Raw genomic sequence first — 21489 nt, 5'->3', positions numbered from 1 at the left:
ATGACGAGTAAAGTTGTAAGAGCAGAAAAGGGAAGCTGGCACTGCTTACATTCTCCCTGGGAATTGCCAAGACCAAAGGAAGAGCAACGGCTTTGTAAAGCCTTGTCTCGTGATGTACCATTACAGGAAAAAAAAAACCACAAAAAAAGCCAAGCTCTTGCAAAGCTAATTACATGGATGGGAAGATGTGACTGTGGCCTGGCTGAAGACACACTGCAGATAGCCTTGAAAAGGCAGTCCTGTGAAAAGATTATTTAATACAGCACACCAGGTTTTAACCAATAAGATTTTATTCTGTTGGTTTTCTCAACAAAAAAAAATCCAAACAACTGAGATACAGCACAGAAGTGTGACTAAAAAATATAAATCTTCAAACCATGGTTTGATTTTTTGATGTTGGTTAAATAACCCAGTTTGAGATTATTATATAGCAGAAGACATATGCATTCCTCTACTCCTTTTCATCTTCAAGAAAGCAAAGAGACTTTCACCAAGCACGTTATTTTCAGAAAGACACAAGTACAACATCATTGTTACCAGCAGGGCAAGCTAGCACGCTACCAGCTAACCCGAGAACTCCAGCCCATTTCCTCACTTGAAACAAAGTTCTGGTCTTTGAGGGCACAGAGTACTTGTCCCCTGCATCAAGGAGTATCACACCTTGTTGTTTTGACAGCTTCCCCCTGTTCTGTTGAAGTGTGTGAACTCTGACCACAGCACAGCCATTCACATTTGACCCCTAAACCAGAAAAGCAGGGAATAATTCCTACAGTATCAAGGAGTAGTATCAGGCACAGTACTTGGCTATACTGTTTATCTTAAATTTAAGGAATGTCAATTAAGGCTGATTATCAATATATTGTAGCCTCCCAGTAATAGAGTGCTCATAAAATTGGATAATTGTTTCCCATGTTCATGTCCAGTTTAGATAAAATCAGTTCTCATCCAGCTAAAGACACACTGCAAATCAGGGACAGTGATCACTTGTTGCAGCTGGAGTATTCCATGGTGCATCACTGCTCGTTCTGCTGCCCTTCTGCCACAGCAGACACCCCTCCTTGGCCCTTGTTCACGTCGCTGATACACGCCCACAGCCCGTCCACCGACTCTTTCCACAGTGTCACCTCAAAAACAGAGCAGGAACAGCTTTCAGCTTTACACATATCCTGTTTCCCCTTTTCTTGTAGCTACCACAGCATGCGTTTGGTGATAGCCTGCAGTTATATGAGGAGAGTATGTGAATTGTCAGTACCACACAAAATCAAGTTCAGCCTGCATTTCTACCCTCAAGTAAGGTCTCACAATGCAGTGCAAGCGGTTTCCAAAGGTTATGGTTTTCCTGCCCTCCTGATTAACCAGAAGAAAAAACATCCCCATGGCAGCAAAGGAGACTCTATGACAGCCTTGTGTTAAACGCGTGACAACAGTCTCACCTCAGCTCCTCTGGAAACAGGCTGCACAGGGCAAAAGCCAAGGCAGCAGTACTCACTTTGTTGTCTCCTCCAGACACTGCGAGGATGTTGGCAGTGATGGACCAGCTCACGTGCCAGACAACATCATTGAACTTGTGCAGCAGCTTTGGTGACCAGGAGTTCCCAGAGGCATCATCACATGTCCAGATAAACACTCGGCCATCCTGCAAAAGCACAGAGACCAAGGCTGGGCACAAGAAACACAACTCTGAATTGCCCCTGCAGCTACATTTCCAAATCACAGCTCGCACACCACCCTTGATGTATCTGCATGGATTTGTGCTCAGCACAGCAAGGGGCTGTCTCCTCGCTATGGATAAAGGCAAGGCAGGAGTACAGCTCTGATGAGAAAAACTACCAACAAAAAATGACTTGCAAATACCAGAGAAGAGCCCCCAAAATACATATTATCAGCTGAAATACTTCCCCAGAATGAGATTTTGTTTTCCACTCAATGGCAGGAGCTCACTAAGCAGTCTTCTTGATGTTAAAAAAGAGCTTTCACAGATTAGCAACAAGAAGACAACAGTCAATATAAAGGCTGATAACATCAGAGCTGATTAAGAATGCCAATTATTAGAAAACAGTATTTTTAGAAGGAAGTTCAGTAAATTTGATCCAAAAACACTAAATATGACATTAGTTGGAAGGTCTTCCTCCCAGTGAGATCATCCTGCTCATGATTTTCCAACCAGAAGCCAGTCTTTGCTACAGAGGCACCTACACCCATAAACCCTTCTCCAGAAATGCTTCTATTGGGCTTCTGAGATGGGGAAGAACAGGAGTCAAAGGCTCGTATGCAGAGACCCAAATATAGCAAAGGATGGCCAAGACGACCTGTTAGAGCAGCTCTATCCCTACAGTTCCTTCACTGGAGAAACGGGGAAGGAAGCTCGTGGAAGTGAGCACCCCTAGTGCTTGTCCCTGTTGCTCCAAAGAAACCTCACCTGTGAGCAGCTAGCAATGGTGCTGGTTGGCAGCCCTATGGATGGAGCCCAGGCCACGTCTCGTACCCAGTCACTGTGAGCCTCCAGCTTCTGCTCTTCTTTCCACTGACCCTCTTCTTCCCTGAAAACACAACTGTATCGTCACCAGGGCAGCAGCAGCATCCTCTATCATCTCATGCCCTGCTCGGGAAGGCTTTGGACTGTAGCATTCAAACTCCGTGTTCATCAATGCAATACAAAGCACAAGTGTTCCCTACTTCTCCAAAAATCTGACAAAATCCCTTCCAGGGACAGAAAGCAGCACAGGCAAAGAGGCTCTGACCTCCAGTTACTGTCAAAAATCTGCTACAACCAAAGTGGTAACCAAAGACCATTACAAAGCTACCCCTGGAGACAAGATCACACAGGGCTGGCACAAACTGCAAGAACCATGGAAGATATTGTGCATTACTAAGTTTCCATTTTTAAAACACTTCTCTAAAACAGTAATTCGAAGATGATACAATAGGGAAGCCAAAAATATTACTTGAGATACTAACAGGGACACTCAAAGCCTAAAGTGTCAAGTTTCATCTGGCGACAGGGCACTTACTTCCAGATCTTGACCAGGTTGTCACAGCCACCAGATGCAAATCTTTTGATGTAGTTTGGCTTTTGACCAGAGGGTTGTTCTATAAGGCTTCCTGGTACAACAGCAGGAGCCCAGCTAACTGCATTACATCCAATCTAGTTAAGGAAAAGCATCACTGTTAAAAGTTGATTACTTTAATTAACTAAATAAATAGATAGAGGCTGCTGAGGGGGTGAAGAACATATAGCATACTCTCTATTGAGCATGGTGAATAAACCCATCTCAGAAAAAGTGAAGTCTTGCATGCTGAATGAATATTGGATGAATAAGAAATCCAGATGCAGAGTAGCCTCACTAAGGCACTTACTCAGAAAGCCTGAGGTAGCTATAAGGGTATTTGCACACAAAATAGTTCATCTTGGATGTGCAAATAGGGGAGACAGAGACAGAAACCACAAAGACAAAAGGCACACACAGTTGCTAAGATTTAGGAATACAGGAGTAGAAGGAACCTTTGGTCCTAAGCTGAATTTCTTTCTACTGGGGGCCACTGCCATTAGCTTATTACATTCTGCTGAAACAAAAATCTCCACAATTTTGGGAAAAACAGGAGTCCCACAGTTTTTTTCCAGCTGTTGCAGGTATTCTTAGTACCAAGGCCATTTCTTATCAGGTACCTTTCAGCACTGTGTTTAACAATAATGCCCAATAAACAGGGATTGCCAATGCTGTTTAGTGAACTTCATCATATTTCCACTTCATTTTAGTGACTAAAAAGTATACCTGCCTACTCTGGATGAACTGAAACTATTCTTGGGTCTGGATGTTTCACATAATTTCATTGCATTTCAGTATTATCCACTCAAGTCTCTGAGGTATCACCTTGGTGTTATCTGCAGCTCTGGGCACTCTGGGCTGCTGCAAAGGACCAGACTCACCGTGTGTGCGTTGCTGATCTTTTTGACTTCCCACTGCCCATCGCCCGTGTAGCTCAACAAGGAAATGGCCCCGTCAGAGCTGCCACAGGCCAGGATCAGTCCATAGTCGTGTGGTGCCCAGCAGACAGAATTCACTGGGAAGGGTGAGACAGACCAGATTACAGCACAGGGCCTACCTGAAACTGACTGACCAATTCACTGACTGCTATCAGTGGCAGTCACCAAAAGCAAGGGGCTTTGAAAGCTGAGAATGAGTCAAATTTCAGCAAAAGCCAGCCAATTAGTATTGTTTACTGAGTAACAGATCTGCATTGGGAGGGTAAATCATCTGAACACAACAGTTTCAATTTTAAAACAAAATACGGCATGATAAAATGCAGTCTTTCTAACTGGAAACAGGCAGTATTTTCTTCAAGAATTCAGTTCCCTGCCATCTTTATTTCAAAGCTGACTTATTTGTATAACAACACCTACAGACACATGGTATGAATCAGTAGTGGCTTATCCAGCAATACAAAATCAGGGAAATGTCCTGTTAATGCTGAACACATTTACTCTCTCTTCAGTTTTTATAGTTTTCTTTTTGACAGGGGCTTTCTTCCTCAACACTAACAGATTTATTCAGTCTTGCCCAAATCCCCTCACCTCCTCAGTCTCCCTTCCCAGCTCCACACTCCAGCCCTCCATACCTGAAGAATCATGTCCCGTGTACTCGTAGGTCTTTTCCCAAGTGCCATTTTCTTCCTTCCAGATAATAACTTTCCTGTCATAGGAACAGGAAGCCAAGATATTCCCATACATAGGATGAGCCCAGGCAACCTGCCACACGGGACCTTCGTGCCTGCAAGAAACAGCAGCATTAGGAAAAGCTGAGAGAAACCCCTTCCAACTGCAGCTGCCTCACAGACCACTGCCGTGCATCGCTGCTCTGGGAGGGATTAGAGATCTGACACGAGGAATGAGTAACGCTAAGATGGCAATGTTAGTGCCCTGACACAGGACTCTCACTGCCACAGAAAACAATTCACACTTGTATCAGTCCATGTTACTTCTCGAAAATTACAGATGCAAAGTACTACATGAATGGCCAAGCCCCATTGTGCTTCCCACTGGAGCTCTATCCCCAGCCCAGCTGTCAGAAGTTCTTCAGCACAGTCTTGGAGGAGTTCACCCTGGAATTCAGCCTGCACTCTGTGCTGCCCAAGGGCAAAAGGACAAGGCACCAAGGTTTTGCCCTGATTACGCTCTGGTGTTGTGCCATCTCACCCCCTGAGGTCGGCAATGAGGATCTGCCCCCCGTTGCGGACATCGAAGATCTTCACGGAGCGGTCAGAGGAGCAGGTGGCCAGGCGGGTGCCGTAGTAATCCATCTGTGCATCGTGCTGGAGGAGAGGGGAGAGCTGTGCTCAGCACGGCGTGCCCGGCCTGCTGATCCCCTGCGGCACACTGCCCCGGCCGAGCACAGAGGAACCCTGTTAAACAATCCAGGCGTGCCACACAAGCAGCGTGCTTCTGCTTCCCCAGCCGCTCCTTCAGTCACTGTACAAATGTTACACTAAAGGAGCAACAGCCACAGCATCTTCATGACAGAGAATTCATGCTGACTACAAAGCAGTGACAAGTTACGTATTTCTGTTTCTTAAAATGTGAAGTGGGTGTACAAATACTGCTCTTAATTATATTTGAAACTTCACCATTACCAAGCCATAGAATATTTAAGGCTGGAAAAGACCTCCAAGGTCACTGACTACAACCTTTGACCAACAGTTGTCACTTGTCACTAGACCTGAACACTTCGTACCACATCCAGTCATTTCCTGAACACCTTCAGGGATGGTGACTACACCACCTCCCTGGGCAGCCCTTTCCAATGCTTGATAGCCTTTTCTGTGAAGAAATACTTCCTGAAGAATTAGGCTTATCTAACTGGGCTTCTTCCTCCAACAAATTACTTTGAAACCTTTCTTCCTACCCATATTCATACATGTACTCCCAGACACATCCACTTAAAGGAAAACCATTTTTATCAGCTGAAGGTCTGTACCAGCAAATATACACATATCTCTATTTTTTCACAAAAAAGGGAAGAAACAAGCCCTCACATGAAAATTAGGATTTTAAATAATTTCCCCTTTCCGCCCAGCCAAGTTTTTCTCTCCACACAGTATAAAATGGCAAGATCAGGATTTCAGACAGCGTTCTGCATCCAACACCTCACAAGTGTGCTCTTCCACGAGCACATACGTGCCGCGCTCAGTGCTCACAGAGAGCCCCAGAGCAGCTCTGTCGCAGCAGCCGCCGGACCGGCGGAGCAGCTCCCCGCACACTTACGATCATGTCCTCGTGGGACGTGTCCACGGTGTTAATGACCGACACCTGCGGGGAGAAGGAACAGAACGGGCTCGGCCATCGTGCCCGGCCGCCCAGCCGGGTCCGGTGTACCCTGTGCCGTGCCCCGGGCTCCCCGGGCCGCGACGGGACGCCGCCGGTTCCCCGCTCCCTCTGCCCCGGCCCCTGGCGGCGGCGCCGGCCCCGGCCTGCTTGCCCCCGCCTCACCGTGGCGGCGGCCCCGGCCCCGCTCGGTCCCGCTCGCCCCCTCTCACCACGGCGGCCCCGGCCCCGCTCGCCCCCTCTCACCACGGCGGCCCCGGCCCCTCTCGCCCGCCCTCACCACGGCGGCAGCCCTGGCCCCGCTCGGCCCCGCTCGCCCCCCTCACCATGGCGGCGGCCCCGGCCCCGCTCGGCCCCGCTCGCCCCCCTCACCACGGCGGCAGCCCTGGCCCCGCTCGGCCCCGCTCGCCCCCCTCACCATGGCGGCGGCCCTGGCCCCGCTCGGCCCCGCTCGCCCCCCTCACCATGGCGGCAGCCCTGGCCCCGCTCGGCCCCGCTCGGCCCCGCTCGCCCCCCTCACCATGGCGGCGGCCCTGGCCCCGCTCGGCCCCGCTCGGCCCCGCTCGCCCCCCTCACCATGGCGGCGGCCCCGGCCCCGCGGCGCTCCCGGCCCGGCCTCTGCCCGCGCGCTCAGACGTGGCACGCCGGTCCGCGCACAACCGGCCCCGCCGCGCCCCGCCCGCCTGCGACGACGTTCCGCCCGTGCCGGGTTCCGGGGGCGGCCGCTGCTTTGGCTGGGCCGGGAGAGGGCGAGGGCGGGAGCGGCCGCTGACCCGTGCTGCCCCGCCGCCGCCAGCCGGGCCCGCCGAGCGGCCAGAGGCACCGCCGGGACCCGGACACAGCCTTCATCGGCCCCCAGAGCCGTCCGGCCCGGCTCCTCCCGCCGCCTTGGGGCCGCCCGGCACGGCACGGAGCGGGCGGCGGCCCCGGGCCCCGCAGAGCCCTCCGCCATGGCCAGCGTCTCCTACCACATCTCCAGCCTGCTGGAGAAGATGACCTCCACCGACAAGGACTTCAGGTGTGGCAGCACGGGACGGGCCCTGCGGGCGGCAGCCACCTGCGAACGGGGCCCTGGAGGAGGGGGCTGCCGGAGAGGGGTCCTGCCGCGCAGGGCACCTGAGATTTGCATCAGTTGTATTTACAGGGTGTCTAGCCGACTGTAAGTTGTATTTACAGGGTGTCTAGCCGACTGTGTCCTAACTAAGGGGCGGTGTAGAGAAGCTAGAGGAGCTCCCCTCCCTTGCCTAGATTGGTGCCTGATGAAAGTGGAAGGTGGAATAAGTCTGGGCAGCTGGACTCCAAGTTGTTATTTCTTTTGTGAATAAAGAACATCGTAGCAGACATGCTTCTAGTTTGTTTTGATAATTTGTGAGATAGTCAGTGCATTAAAAGGGGTGAGTAGACCCCCGTGTCCCTGGGTGATGGATGCTGCACATACTGGCTCTGCTCAGGCTGCTTGGAAAACTTTTTCTGTGTGATGGAAGAATGTGCCTTCCTAACAGGACTGAGATGCTTTTATTTCTTTATGTCAGCAGAAAAGTTGGCATCCTTTTAGGGTTAGACGGATGGCTCGATATATATGGCAGTCTATCAAAAAGTAATTAAAACTGACATGTATGAAAGATTTCACTCCTTAGTATATTGTTCTCTGAGTATCATCCTGGAAGGTAATGTTTGGGCCAGACTCGGCATTTTGAGGTCTAAGAGAGGGGTTAGTAATAGCCTAAAAGTAGGTTGGTTTTTGTAGAAGGTGCTGATGTTCTCAGATGTTAAAATAGGTACTTTATAAAGAAGTGAGTGATGGAGCAGTTGTGCAGTTTGTTCAAAGAATTTACAGTTAATACTCCAAAGGAGATGTGCCCAGTGCCAGGCATGTCATGTCGCAGAGGTACTGCAGGGCCACTTCCTCCCAGCACATGGCCAAGCATGACCTGTTATAGGGCCAGATTTCTCTTGTTCCCCTCACAGATGGATGTGCTGGTGAGATCCTGAGCTCCTGGGGCAGGATGGCAGCCAGGCCAGAGCAGGTGCTGGGGCAGGATGGCAGCGAGGCCAGAGTGGAATGTGGGGCAGGATGGCAGCCAGGCCAGAGCAGGTGCTGGGGCAGGATGGCAGCCAGGCCAGAGCGGGATGTGGGGCAGGATGGCAGCCAGGCCAGAGCGGGTGCTGGGGCAGGATGGCAGCCAGGCCACAGCGGGATGTGGGGCAGGATGGCAGCGAGGCCAGAGCGGGATGTGGGGCAGGATGGCAGCGAGGCCAGAGCGGGATGTGGGGCAGGATGGCAGCGAGGCCAGAGCGGGATGTGGGGCAGGATGGCAGCGAGGCCAGAGCGGGATGTGGGGCAGGATGGCAGCCAGGCCAGAGCGGGATGTGGGGCAGGATGGCAGCCAGGCCAGAGCGGGATGTGGGGCGGGATGGCAGCCAGGCCACAGCGGGTCCTAGGGCGGGATGGCAGCCAGGCCAGAGCGGGATGTGGGGCGGGATGGCAGCCAGGCCAGAGCGGGATGCGCTGCCGTGGAAGGCTCTGTTCAGCCCGTGGCCATAATTGGTCATGCTGGTTCGGCACAGACGCTGAACTGCGGAGTGCAGCTGAGGAGCTCTCGCGGAATCAGAAATAGATCGCACGTTAACATCTTAGGGCACGTTACTGCTGTTTGCTCGCTCTGGATTTTGGGCTGGCTGGGGAACACCGCAGCACTCCCCCATTCCAGATGGACCTCATTGCTGCTCAGGAATGGGCTGGCAGATTGAAGCCTCAAATGATGACCTGTACATGAGAGCTCTGGTGTGCTGAATGAGTGACATCAGAGCCTAATTTTAAAAGGAGCTGTCATTTTGTAACGAGAGAGGACTTCGTGGTTCCTGTCGGACATCCATTCTGTGCAGGGCTAACATTGGAAAGCAGCTAACACACGACAGCCACACTGAGATTTCTTAGAACCTCAGACTCCTATACCAGCACCTTTTGCTTTCCTGCTCCTGGGAAAATAAATACTTTCCAGAATTTCTCAATATCCATTCTGTTAGAAAACTGACTGTCAGTTGGGTCTTTGTTTTTCTTTCTAATCTGGAGTGATAAATACTCAACTGGTTTTGCTCACAGCAATCTAAATATAGCCTAGTACACTTCTGAGGTGTAGTTTGCGTGGAGTCATTACTTTATTTTTTCATTTTTGAAAGTGAAGGAACTTGTCCATGTCTGGGGTCATACTATCAGTGCTAAGTTAGCCAGAAAGAACAGAGCCAGGTGAATTCTTAGACCCCAGACTGCTTTTCCTAGGCCAGGTGAAAATTTGGTGAAAAAAGCCATCATGATTTTTTTCTGGCATAGTTAACCATCTTCATTTGGTCACTGAGAAAAAAATACACATGCTGAGAGCTGCTTTTAAAGTTTTTGTTTACCTGACCCCTGTTAGGTAGTTATCTACTTGTGATATATTAATTTTCCTTTTTCTTAGGACAGTGTTGTAAGTTACTCTTTGGTAGTGTGTTTTTATACAAGCACCAGTTGCCAGATTCTGCCCAGATGATGCAAAGGTGATGCATTTGTGTCTGCATATCAGCCAATCCACTTTCTCCCTGTGTCCTTTCAGGTTTATGGCCACCAATGATCTGATGATGGAACTGCAGAAAGACTCAATAAAACTAGATGAAGACAGTGAGAAAAAAGTTGTGAAAATGCTTTTGAAATTGCTGGAGGACAAAAATGGGGAAGTACAGAACCTTGCTGTCAAATGGTAAGAGCCTAGACAGTAATAGCCATGTTCCCTGGCACTAGTAAAGCCATCACAGACTGCAGAGAATGTGAGAGCAGAGCCTGGCCCTTGACACCTCCCTCAAACCTCCTCTGCAAGGGACTTTGCCCTCTGTTGCAGGCACTGCACTTTCTCCTGGTGTAGACACTCACAAGGGGTGAGCACACAGATACCTTTGTAGCAGCAAGAGATGATTTTGGAAGTACTTCAGTGTTCCTGTTATAAACCTAACCACATGGAAGTCGGAGCCCTAGGATTTTATTTCTTCAGGGGAAAGCACACTTAAAAATTTTGCTCATCAACCTCTTGACCTCTCTCAGGCTTTGAAATCCAGTGCTGAATTTCTCCATGGAACTGTCTTTCATAGCAATTGTACTAAACATGTGCAGCCCTTATGGGCTTTAATTTCAGGTCCAAATCCTTCTCTTCAAGGGAGTTTTAACTGAACATTATAATGCACTTGGATTTTTCCCTGACTTGACTCTGAGTGCAGCCTGTGCTGTTGCTTTGCCTTTGACCATTCCCATATTTTTTTTAATCCACGTGAGCAAAAGTCGCAGGTTCCTCTATTAGTGAATCCTCTGATAAAGGGATCCTGCTGCTGACATGTTCTTTCCCATCTCTTTCCCCAGCATGGCTAAGTGGGCGTGTTCAGTCTAGAAATGCCATTGAATGGCTCAGTTCACCCCAGGGCTCCAGAAAGGTGGGCCATTTAAAGACAACTTTGGATTCCTCTCTTTTTCCCGCTGTGGATCCTGTTTGTATTCCCTTCTTTTCAACCATGTGCTGCTTCTATCCCTATTCTTTCCCTGTTATCTTTGGCCCTTTCCTTCTGATTCCCACTGTCCTGACTTCTTTTGGCCCTGCTCCTCTCTCTGCCTGGTTTGGGTTGGTTTATTCTGGGTTTTAAAGCAAAACAGTTGGGCACTGAGCAGAGGACCAGCTTCTCAACTTCTTTATCTCTGGTGGTATCTGCAGTAAGTCCATCTCATTTCAATCTCTGATCCATCCAGAGTGTGATAATGAGGAGGCCTCAAACTGGAACCAGGAAAATTTCCTTCCCGTGCCTAAGGAGGTGCTTAGAGCTGAATAGTCATTCCCAGATAGGTGGCCAGGATCTTTAAGAAGGAGCAGTGTGACAGTTTGAAGGACATGGACAGTTGGATTGGGCCCTTCATGCTGACTGGCTTCTCGTCCCGCAGCCTGGGCCCGCTGGTGGGCAAAGTGAAGGAGTACCAGGTGGAGACCATCGTGGACACGCTCTGCACCAACATGCTGTCAGACAAGGAGCAGCTAAGAGATATCTCCAGCATCGGCCTCAAAACAGTCATTGCTGAGCTGCCGCCAGCTGCCACAGGTACACTGCCTGTCCCCATTTGTCACTGAGCCATGGGGACTCCCAGCCTTTGGTAAACGGGGGAAAATGTAGAGTCCAGAGCCTGGAAGTTACAGATTCTTTACTCTCCTGCCAGAGGACAGTCTGTGAAATCAGGGAGGGACAGTAGAGCTGAGGTATCAATGGGATGAAAGGCAGAATTAAATGAAAACTTGAGCTGTATTTGGAACTGTGTATGCCAAAAATGCATCAGCTTTTCAGGGGATACCTGAGGCTCCCAGCAACAGGATTTTCCTCTGCAGCCATCTCATGAATCTGTCCTGATTAGATCTCCCAGTGGTGATTTCTTTTTTCAGTGTACCAGGAATTGAATGGATCCTAGCAGCCAAAAGTGTTAACTAACAGCAGGGAAAAATATCTCTCTTGCAGGTTCCACCATGACAGCAAATGTGTGCAAAAAGATCACAGCCCAGCTGACAGGAGCCATTGGCAAGCAGGAGGATGTGTCCGTGCAGTTGGAAGCTCTTGACATCCTGTCAGATATGCTGAGCAGGTACCAGAGGATTTCCTTCTGGCAGCTGTGCATAGAAAGGGGCTGCAGGGATGTGTCTGCTTTTGACTTCTTTATTTCTCTAATCCTATTACTGGGACTTAAAAACACAGGATTTGGTTGGCTGCTCCTAGGGAATATCTGAGTTGAGCAGGTCCCCAGCAGGGATGAGAGATAACATGCCAAGCCTTTCTGTGCTTGGGAATGGCAGTGCCTCTGGTGATGGATCACACAGAAGCTTAGCTCACACAAATGTGGAAGGATGAGGGAGGCAGGGAGGTTTATTTTAGCCCTATGAGCCCATCACATAAGCTTTTTTTTTTTCTGGCTGCCTCTTGTTGCCTAAGTCAGAGTGACAGTGTCGTATGTCATCTGCATGCAGGAAATTATTAGCACACCCTTGGGTCATCCAGAAGGACACAGTCAAAAACTCCTCCACGATGGAGACAAATTGCCTCTCCCTGTGTTTTACAGACCATGTCAGTGTTCAGACCAAAATGACAAGCCCATCCTTCTCCTCCCCCTCCCCACAACATGCATGAAGTCTCCAGAGCTGAAGGATTTTCAGATTTGTTGCTGCCAAGAGGGATTTTTTCTGAGCCTTTGACTTTCACCTTGTTCCCTGTTCTGTTCGTTGCAGGTTGGGAGGAACACTGTACTCATTCCATTCCAACATCCTGACCTGCCTGCTGCCCCAGCTGACGAGCCCCAGGCTGGCAGTTCGTAAACGGGCCATCATTGCCTTGGGGCACCTGGTCTTGACCTGCAGTGGAAGCATCTTCTCAGAGCTTACAGAGCATCTGCTGGCAGAGCTGAAGAGGAATGAGTCCACATCTACCACCAGGACATACATTCAGTGTGTGGCTGGCATCAGCAGGCAGGCTGGGCACCGCTTAGGTAGGATGGGCACCTTGAAATGATGCTGGGAAATGTACATGCATTTTATAGCAGCTCCTCTTAGTGGTAAAAGAAGAGTGCTCATTGTTCTTAATGTATTAATGGCTTCTGGTTGTGATCCTCTCTGTGGCTCTGGTCTGGTTTTCTGATCGTCACTTGGAAAGGAGACACCAGAGTATCTCTTTGGCTGCCCTTTGCTAGTGACTATGGTCTTCCACTCAAGGTCTTCCAGCTCTTGCCTGGTTTGAATTAACACCTCTGTGAACCAGGTCAGTGGATTCACCCCCTTTTAAATTGCATAGGGGATGGCAACATATTGTATTACTTGTGTAAAAGACCTGCCAGAGTTGAGATTAGATTCTAAGAGATTTCTAATGACAGCTCTTCCTGTGAGTGAAATGCCAAGAAGGGGCTGCAGACAGGGAGCAGGGATTGGCTGCTAAAGACCAGCACAGCTGGTCTTGGTGGGCTGCTGGCTCCTTGCCCATGAGGTCTGGGGCAGGAATGCTCTACCAGGCACAGAAAGGAAGTGGCAGCTGGCTGAGTTCTCAGCTGCCCAGGTGAGTGAAGGCTGGAATGGATTTTCACTGCTGTTTGCTTTGTCTTTCCCAGGAGAACACCTGGAGAAGATAATTCCTCTGATAGTTCAGTACTGTAACGTGGATGACGACGAGCTGCGAGAGTACTGTTTCCAGGCCTTTGAGTCCTTTGTGAGAAGGTGTGTGCCCTTGGGGAATGCCTCTGCACCATCCAGGGCATCTGTGTCCTCCTGGTGTAGATATCCCTATGTTCAGCATCCTCGAAGGAGGGCCTTCCTGCAGGTATTCCTGTTGGGAAGACAGTTCACTTATGAAATCTCTTCTGCACATGCAGTTTGGACTGGAATCATGACCTGCTTTACCTCAGCATGTGAGGCTGTCCTTCTGTATTGGTTTTGCAGGAGTGGGAGTTTTCCTTGTCCTTGAAGTGTTCCTTAGCCAGAGGGAACTGCCTCGCTCCTGGTGCCTGGAGGGAGCTGGAGGCAGCAAGGGGGTTGGGCAGGAGAACTGCTGAGCTGCAGCTCTCCTGTTGTTTGGTCAAAAATTACTTCTTGGAAAAGGAGCCCTGCATTCTGGGCTCCTTTGGTGTGATTGTATAGTGCTGTTGAGGTGTTCTCCCAAGGAAGGGAGGATTCAACCAGGATCTGTGTGTGTGCATTGACACATACAGGTAACCAAGGGCCACCATCAAACCACAGCTGAAATGCCAACAGTAGGTTTATTTTGTTATCTTGCTAATTATACTGGGTGACAGAGACACATGGAGACACAGGCTCTGTTTGGTGTTTGGCTTAGTTATCCCAGCTAAGAGAAGGGCAGGGGGGCTTGCTGCCTGCCTCACTCTAACAAAAGGCTTCCTGCATGTCTGTGAGAGTGTATTATCTCTCCACAGGAATTGTACTTCTGAAAGTAGACAGAGGATGAACATTAGGTATAATAAATTGAGTTTTCCCACACTGACATCTTTAGCCTTCCCGGTAGCAAGGTTACTTTGAGTAAAGCTATTCCCTCCTCGCCAAATTTTCTGGTTTTAACTCAGTCCTCCCAACAGGGTGAAGGCATTTATTTATTTATTTATTTGTCATTAAAAAATTAATGCATCCTCCCCATAGGAGATGTTCCTTCCTGCTGTGCATGAAGCAGAGATGTTCCTTGCCTCATGTACAGCAATAAGGAACATCTTTGGTTTAACTCATATTATCAAAATGGTCTGTGAAGCACTTTGTGATCGTTTTGAGATTAATATTATTTGGATATTTAAAACAGCTTAGTCTCCTACTAACTTAAAATTTTCATTTGTGATAGGTGCCCAAAGGAAATGGACCCTCATATCTCAAGTGTGATGGGACTATGTTTGAAGTACATTACCTTTGACCCAAACTACAACTATGATAATGAAGAGGAAGAGGAAGAGATGATGGAAACTGAAAATGGGGAGGATGAAGAGCAAGGTGCCTGCTTGTGAGGATGGCTGTGCTCAGCAGAACACGCGGTTAACATTTCTCCCCTTCCTGCTTTCTCCTCCTGGAGAGGGCAGCTCTGAGGATCCAGTGATCCTTTAGCTCCAGTTTTCTCATGATTGCACTTGTTTCCCCTTGTGCTGTTTCTAGAAAGCGACGACGAGTACAGTGACGATGACGACATCAGCTGGAAGGTGCGCAGGGCTGCGGCCAAGTGCCTGGAGGCCATTGTCAGCAGCAGGCACGACCTCCTGCAGGACTTCTACAGAACTCTCTCCCCAGCCTTGATAAGCAGGTTCAAAGAGAGGGAGGAGAATGTCAAAGCTGACATCTTCAATGCTTACATCTCCTTGCTGAAGCAAACACTGCCTACCCAGAGCTGGCTGCACTCTTCGGGTGCCTCTGGCAAGGATGATGTTCCCTTGACAATGCTTCAGAACCAGGTGTGTGAGCAGGTGGTGGCTGGGCTAAATCACAAAGCAATGAGAAGTAGGTACCTTGGGAATGTGGCTAGCTGAAGGAGCCCTGGGGCAGGCATCTAGAGGGCCCCAGATCCAGAGAGGGCTGGCTGTTTACTGTGTGTCTCCTGCCATTCCCGGGCTGGCACAGCACAGGAACATGGGAGTACAGCCAGCACTGCTCCTCCACCAGCCCTGGCGTGTGTGCAGCTGAGGCAGGGTGGCTTCTGGGTGAAGTGTCTGGCTGGTACCTTACAGCTGTTGCTCAGGAAACTCACTTAATAAACTGTGGTAGAAATGTACCAGAGTGAGCCTCTGAGAGCAGCTGGGGCAACTGAGGTGTCCCCTTTTAATTTGCTTCTCCAAACTGCAGGTTCCCAACATCATCAAGGCCTTGCACAAGCAGCTCAAAGAAAAGAGCATAAAATCAAGACAGGGTTGCTTCAGCCTTCTGACAGAATTGGCCAGTGTTCTTCCCGGCTGCCTGACAGATCACATACCTGCACTTATCCCTGGTAAGCTTGTCTGTCATCTGGGGTGAAGCAGCAGGGCTGGTAAAATCCATTCTGAACACGGGTCCTTCTTGCCTGTGTGTTCCAGTTTTACTTCTGTGAGTTATTCTGCTCAGCATTAGGACAAACACATGAAGTTCTGCTCTGTGCTGATGTGCTGAACAGCTCCCAGATTAATTCCGGCCTCTGCACTGAAAGCCAGGATAAAAATGTCAAGTTCATTTCCACAGTCCCCTGACAAGATGCTTTTGGGAGGGCCTATTCCAGCCTCCTCTGAAAGCAGTTGGAATTGTGCTGTTACCACACTGAGATCAGAAATACAAATCCTACTTCCTTTTGCAAAATGCAGTGGCATTTTAAAAAATTCTTTATATTGACTGATTCTTTAATTTGCACCACCACATTTCTCTCTGAGCTCTCTGGCTGGTGGGCTTATGAAGCATCCCACTGCTGGAAGGCTCCTGCCTTGTTTTTGGTGTGATTGTATAGTGAATATGAGAAAAGTCTCCTGTGATTGTCCCTTGCTGGATCCATGAACCTCCTTCTTTGGGAAAAATATGACATCATCATATTTTCTTCTGCACAGGTATTGTTTTCTCCTTGGCGGATAAATCCAGCTCCTCCAACATGCGGATTGACACACTGTCCTTCCTCCATGTCCTTCTCTGCAACCACCAGCCAGAGGTATTTCACCCTCATGTCAAAGCCCTGCTGCCTTCTGTTGTCACCTGTATTGGAGACCCCTTTTACAAGATCACATCAGAAGCTCTGCTGGTAACTCAGCAGCTTGTGAAAGTTATCAGGCCTTTGGACAAAGCTTACACCTTTGATGCCAAGCCCTATGTGAACGACCTTTTCCCTGGTATTCTGAAGCGGCTGAAGGCAGCTGACATTGACCAGGAGGTGAAGGAACGTGCCATCTCCTGCATGGGACAAATCATTTACAACTTGGGAGACCATTTAAGCACTGACCTCCAGCCAACCCTGAAGATATTTCTGGAGAGGCTCAAAAATGAAATCACCAGACTGACAACAGTCAAAGCATTAACCTTAATTGCTAGTTCTCCACTTAAAATAGATTTGAGACCCATCATAGGAGAAAGTCTCCCCATTCTAGCTTCCTTCTTGAGAAAGAATCAACGTGCCTTGAAACTAAGCACTCTGAATGCTCTGGACATCATGGTGAAGAACTACAGTGACAGCCTCAAGCCTGCCATGATTGAGGCTGTGCTAACAGAGCTCCCCGTCTTAATAACCGAGAATGACATGCACGTGTCCCAGGTGACTATCATGTTCCTCACGACTTTGGCCAAGGTTTATCCATCCTGTATCTCCAAGATCAGTGGCTCTGTCCTTGCTGAAATCTTTCAGCTTGTCCACTCACCTTTGCTTCAAGGAGGGGCCCTGAACGCCATCATCGACTTCTTCCAGGCACTGGTCCTGACGAAGACGGCTGCCATGGGTTACCCGGAGCTGCTGAAGCAGCTGACAGCACCCGTTTACTCCTCGGGCTCGGCCGGGGCCTCGCTGACGTTGCACAAGCAGGCGTATCACTCCATCGCAAAGTGTGTGGCAGCCCTGTGCTCAGCCTGCCCTAAGGAAGCCCCTGCGACAGTGAACCAGTTTGTCCAGGATGTGAAAAGTCCCAAGTCCAGCCCTGCTGTTCAAGTGCTGGCTTTCCTCTTCCTGGCAGAGGTGGGCCGCACCACGAACCTCAGTGCTCAGAGGGAGCTCAGAACTGTCATCCTGGAAGCGTTCTCTTCCCCCAGCGAGGAGGTGAAATCCGCCGCCTCCTACGCACTGGGGAACGTCAGTGTTGGCAATCTGAAGGAGTACCTGCCCTTCATGCTGAAGGAGATTGGAAGCCAGCCCAAGCGACAGTACCTGCTGCTGCACTCCCTGAAGGAAGTCATCAGCTGCTCCCCAGCTGACAGCCTCACGCCTTACGTGGAGGATATCTGGGCTCTGCTCTTCAAGCACTGTGAGTGCACAGAGGAGGGGACACGCAATGTGGTGGCGGAATGCCTGGGAAAGCTGACTTTGGTGAACCCCGCTGAGCTGCTGCCCCGGCTGAGGAAACAGCTGTCAGCAGGTAGGGCAATGACCAGAGCAGGGAAATGCTGCCTTCTGATGGGAATTCATTTTGTATGCTGCTTGTGGCTACAACAGGGAGCAAGGCCAGTTGAAAGGAGAGCAAATAACAAGATGGATCTCTCTGCAAGGAGGATCAGAGGAGCACTGGTCCGCACAAGACCAGGAAGATGCAGGGAACAGGGACTACACAAGGCAATTGTGCAGGAGCAGATTCAAATACAGAGTTGATAAGAAGAATCCTCTACTCCCTTATAACACATGTGTAACAGGATCAAGGACAGAATATGTATTACAGAGTTACAGCAGTAATTTTCTATCTTTATTTTTCACTGTTTTTCTTCCCCTCTTCATTGCAGGCTCCCCACATGCCCGGAGCACAGTGGTTACTGCCATCAAGTTCACGATTACAGACCAGCCTCAGCCTATTGATGCTCTCCTGAAAGGCTGCATAGGTAGGCTGGTTTGGACAGAGGTGTGAGCTGCGGGCATGAGAGGTTGGGTGTTGTTAGCAGCTCAGGGATTTTCCATTCCTGTGTGAACCTCATCTAGTCCAGTTAGTTTTTATCAGTGTTTCTCAGCTCTTGGGATTAAACGGCAATGAGTCCTTGCTAACTGCACTGATGCATTGCTCTTGGGCTTGTTCCGTTGTTTTTTAGAATGCTTAAGTTCTTTCTGCATGTAAACTCAGAATTCCAGCACCTCACAAAAAGGATCTTCAGAAGTATAACCTACACTGATGTCCAGGGACCCCACAAAAGCATTTGCTGTATAAAACTGGCCCTTCTGTTTCAGAGAAGTTTGATCAGATGGGATCTAAGCAACAAAAATCCCCCACAACTTCCTTGAATAACAAAGCTTCTGATTTGACTTTAGGGTAGAGGAGCTAGAGTCACATCATTTGTTTTTATGCCTAAATGCAGGGTAGTCATGTTTCTTTACTGTATCCCAAATGGAGGGAGAGAAAGCATCTCAAATGGCTCTGACAGACTGTGCTACTTATTTTACCATTAATGCTCTCATAACCAGCCTCCTTGAAATACATCCCATATATTTTAAATTACTGCAAAAATATTGTGGCCTGTTGGCTGCAGGACTGACTGATGTGCTCTTATCCCACAGGTGACTTCTTACAAACTCTGCAAGATCCAGACCTCAATGTTCGCCGTGTGGCTTTAGCCCTGTTTAATTCTGCTGCTCACAACAAGCCTTCTTTAATCCGGGACTTACTGAACTCAGTCCTCCCCAGCCTGTACAATGAAACTAAAGTGCGGAGGGAGCTCATCCGGGAGGTAACTGGGCTCGGCGGGGGGCACACGGTGACTCACAGCAGCCTGCAAAGCCCCGATGGAGCTGCTGCTCTCTGCTCCTTGGTGACAGCTGTACTGTTTGTCTCGGTTCAGGTAGAGATGGGGCCATTCAAGCACACAGTGGATGATGGCCTGGATGTGAGGAAAGCCGCTTTTGAGTGCATGTACACCCTGCTGGAAAGCTGCCTGGACCGGCTGGACATCTATGACTACCTGAACCACGTGGAGGATGGGCTGAAAGATCACTATGACATTCGGGTAGGTGCTGTGCCCTGACGGTCATGTTCTGTGTGGGGTCTGGGCTGCAGTCGGGCTGTGTATCCCCAGAGCCCCGTGGTGCAGCATCCCCAGGGCTGTCAGCCTTTGCAGACACCTGCAGCACTGCACACACCTGGGCCAGCTGCCGCTCCAGCCCCTGGCTGCCAGGGTGCGCTTGCAGCTCTTAGCAGAGCCCCTTGCACAAGTGCAGAGGAGCTCAGCACGCTGCGGGTACAGCCGAGCCTGCCAGCAGAGCTGGGTGCCCCAGAGCACCAACACGTTGTCTCCCCTCCTGGCCAGATGCTGACGTTCATCATGCTGGCGCGGCTCTCGGTGCTCTGCCCCAACGCCGTGCTGCAGCGGCTCGAGCGGCTCATCGAGCCCCTCCGGGCAACCTGCTCCACAAAGGTAAGAGCAGGATCGGTGTGGGTCCTGCCCAAAGCTGCCCCTGCTCCTGGCCTTTTCCCTCAGTGCTGCTGAGCCACCCGCTTCCCTCACGTCCCCAGCTGGAAAATTCTCCGCTGGCCTTTGCTGCTGTGTTGGTTCTGTGCCTGTATGGGCTTTTCTAAATGCCAGCTGAAAACGGGGCTTTGGATTTGCAGGTGAAAGCTGGTTCGGTGAAGCAGGAGTTTGAGAAGCAGGATGAGCTGAAGCGCTCAGCCATGCGGGCAGTGGCTGCTCTCCTGACCATCCCCGAGGTGGAGAAAAGCCCAGCAATGGCTGAGTTTTCATCCCAGATCAGATCCAGTCCTGAAATGGCATCACTTTTTGAGAGCATTCAGAAAGATTCTGCTTCCCTCCCCACCTCAGAGTCAATGGACATGAGCTAAGATGTTTATCCCCACCACCCTCCTGCCTTGGGATACCTCAGCCAGACACCAGCTGGGTGGGGAACAGCAAATGCCACTGGGCTGCTCTTTGCCACAGCCAAGTCCAAGTCCCTGGGCAGCCCCAGGAGAAACTGGGGACGGTGTGTTAACTTTGACAGCTGGATGTGACTGGCCCGATCCAGCTGCCTTCCTATCGGACACCTCAGAGAATTGGAATGAGACCTGAGATCAGGGAATACAGCCTCACAAAGGGGAGGGGCTGGAAGATTAATATTCCCGTTTTTTCAGGAAGTTTTAAGGAGTGCACAAAGCAGTCACAGTTGTGGTTCCATGAACAATGGAAATTGCTTCCTCAAATACTCCTTACTGCAGTTACAAAGGTTTTTAATAACTGCACATGCACTTTCTACCTTAAATTGCCCAAGAATGTATTTATAGTGTTTAACTAAAAAACATGGCTAAAAATTGGAAGCCATGTAGTAATGAGTTCATCCCACAGGCCTTTTGGGAAAGAAGACTTGCACCTGCCAAGCTGCTGAGGCTGCACAGGGCAGGGGGGTTACCCAACACCCCCACCCTCCTCCTGGAGCTCCAGTTTGACATTTGGGCAAGATGAAGCTTTGTTGCTTGGCTTTCATATTTATGGTTTTGACTGCAAAATACCTCAGCCATCTTCCCTGAGAGATGATTACTGACTATTTCAGTGACAAACCCCGCTTAAAGCTTTGCTTTGCACTAACACTGGCTTCTCTCTCCCCTTGGAGCACCTTGGTGTTGGTGTTACCAGCCACAGGGATCTGCTGGTCAGTGTCAGTCACAGGGCTCAGAGGTGGCAGGCAGGAGCCAGGGGTGCAAGCACACAGCCCATAGCGGCTGCTGTTCTCAAATCCTGCTTTGTGCAAGAGAAAATGCCTTAAGAGACAAAGGTTCTAACAGCCAACTAGAGGATGAGGCAATCATGACACATTGCTCTCACCATGAACTGCTCTGTGCTTCTTTTTTCTCTTTTGACAGAGTGGTTGATGTGAATAGTGTTTATAGTGCTGTGTGAAAGGACATGTGTTGTCCAGGTGGTATAGAAAATAAAATACACTTTAAAGCTGCGTACCCTGAGTTCACTGACCATCACCATGACACTGCTCCTCGAGTGCCCGTGACAGCAGAGCCCTGGAGC

General features: G+C 49.8%; 2 protein-coding genes across 3 annotated transcripts; one reads left to right on the top strand and one right to left on the bottom strand.

Annotated features, from left to right (window-relative positions):
- Window positions 1-272: 272 nt before the first annotated feature.
- SEC13 (SEC13 homolog, nuclear pore and COPII coat complex component) lies at window positions 273-6988 on the bottom strand. Of its 2 annotated transcripts, none has more exons than XM_059480329.1 (9): window positions 6896-6988; window positions 6260-6304; window positions 5195-5310; window positions 4618-4769; window positions 3929-4062; window positions 3012-3145; window positions 2420-2540; window positions 1490-1636; window positions 273-1124 (listed from the first exon to the last, which is right to left on the bottom strand). In XM_059480329.1, the coding sequence occupies exons 1-9, from the start codon at window positions 6896-6898 to the stop codon at window positions 1014-1016; spliced, it is 963 nt and encodes a 320-aa protein (XP_059336312.1). In that variant the 5' UTR covers window positions 6899-6988; the 3' UTR covers window positions 273-1013. The 2 variants fall into 2 exon arrangements, with proteins under 2 accessions (XP_059336312.1, XP_059336314.1); XM_059480331.1 differs by lacking the exon at window positions 6896-6988 and adding an exon at window positions 6646-6662.
- Window positions 6989-7068: 80 nt separating this feature from the next.
- Window positions 7069-21422, top strand: LOC132078272 (cullin-associated NEDD8-dissociated protein 1-like). The gene is made up of 15 exons (XM_059480326.1): window positions 7069-7337; window positions 9913-10056; window positions 11277-11431; window positions 11840-11963; window positions 12601-12857; window positions 13470-13575; window positions 14702-14847; window positions 15007-15299; window positions 15688-15829; window positions 16413-17918; window positions 18277-18372; window positions 19040-19209; window positions 19321-19485; window positions 19786-19893; window positions 20088-21422. Exons 1-15 carry the CDS (start codon window positions 7270-7272, stop codon window positions 20313-20315), a joined length of 3708 nt encoding a protein of 1235 aa, XP_059336309.1. The 5' UTR covers window positions 7069-7269; the 3' UTR covers window positions 20316-21422.
- Window positions 21423-21489: the final 67 nt, after the last annotated feature.

This window comes from Ammospiza nelsoni, chromosome 11, assembly GCF_027579445.1.
Source record: "Ammospiza nelsoni isolate bAmmNel1 chromosome 11, bAmmNel1.pri, whole genome shotgun sequence".
Classification (NCBI taxonomy): Eukaryota; Metazoa; Chordata; class Aves; order Passeriformes; family Passerellidae; genus Ammospiza; species Ammospiza nelsoni.
Note: the sequence above shows the minus strand (reverse complement) of the source record. Positions and strands in the feature narration are given on the sequence as shown.

Excerpts from the sequence above, each read along its gene's own strand:
- SEC13 (XM_059480329.1), bottom strand. Across the intron at positions 5,311-6,259 it reads CGTCCCACGAGGACATGATC|CACGATGCACAGATGGATTA; the intron begins GTAAGTGTGCGG and ends CCTCTCCTCCAG. Across the intron at positions 3,146-3,928 it reads AGATCAGCAACGCACACACG|ATTGGATGTAATGCAGTTAG; the intron begins GTGAGTCTGGTC and ends TTCCTTAACTAG.
- LOC132078272 (XM_059480326.1), top strand. The coding sequence starts at position 7,270 with ATGGCCAGCGTCTCCTACCACATCTCCAGCCTGCTGGAGAAGATGACC. Across the intron at positions 10,057-11,276 it reads CAGAACCTTGCTGTCAAATG|CCTGGGCCCGCTGGTGGGCA; the intron begins GTAAGAGCCTAG and ends CTCGTCCCGCAG. Across the intron at positions 12,858-13,469 it reads GCAGGCTGGGCACCGCTTAG|GAGAACACCTGGAGAAGATA; the intron begins GTAGGATGGGCA and ends TGTCTTTCCCAG.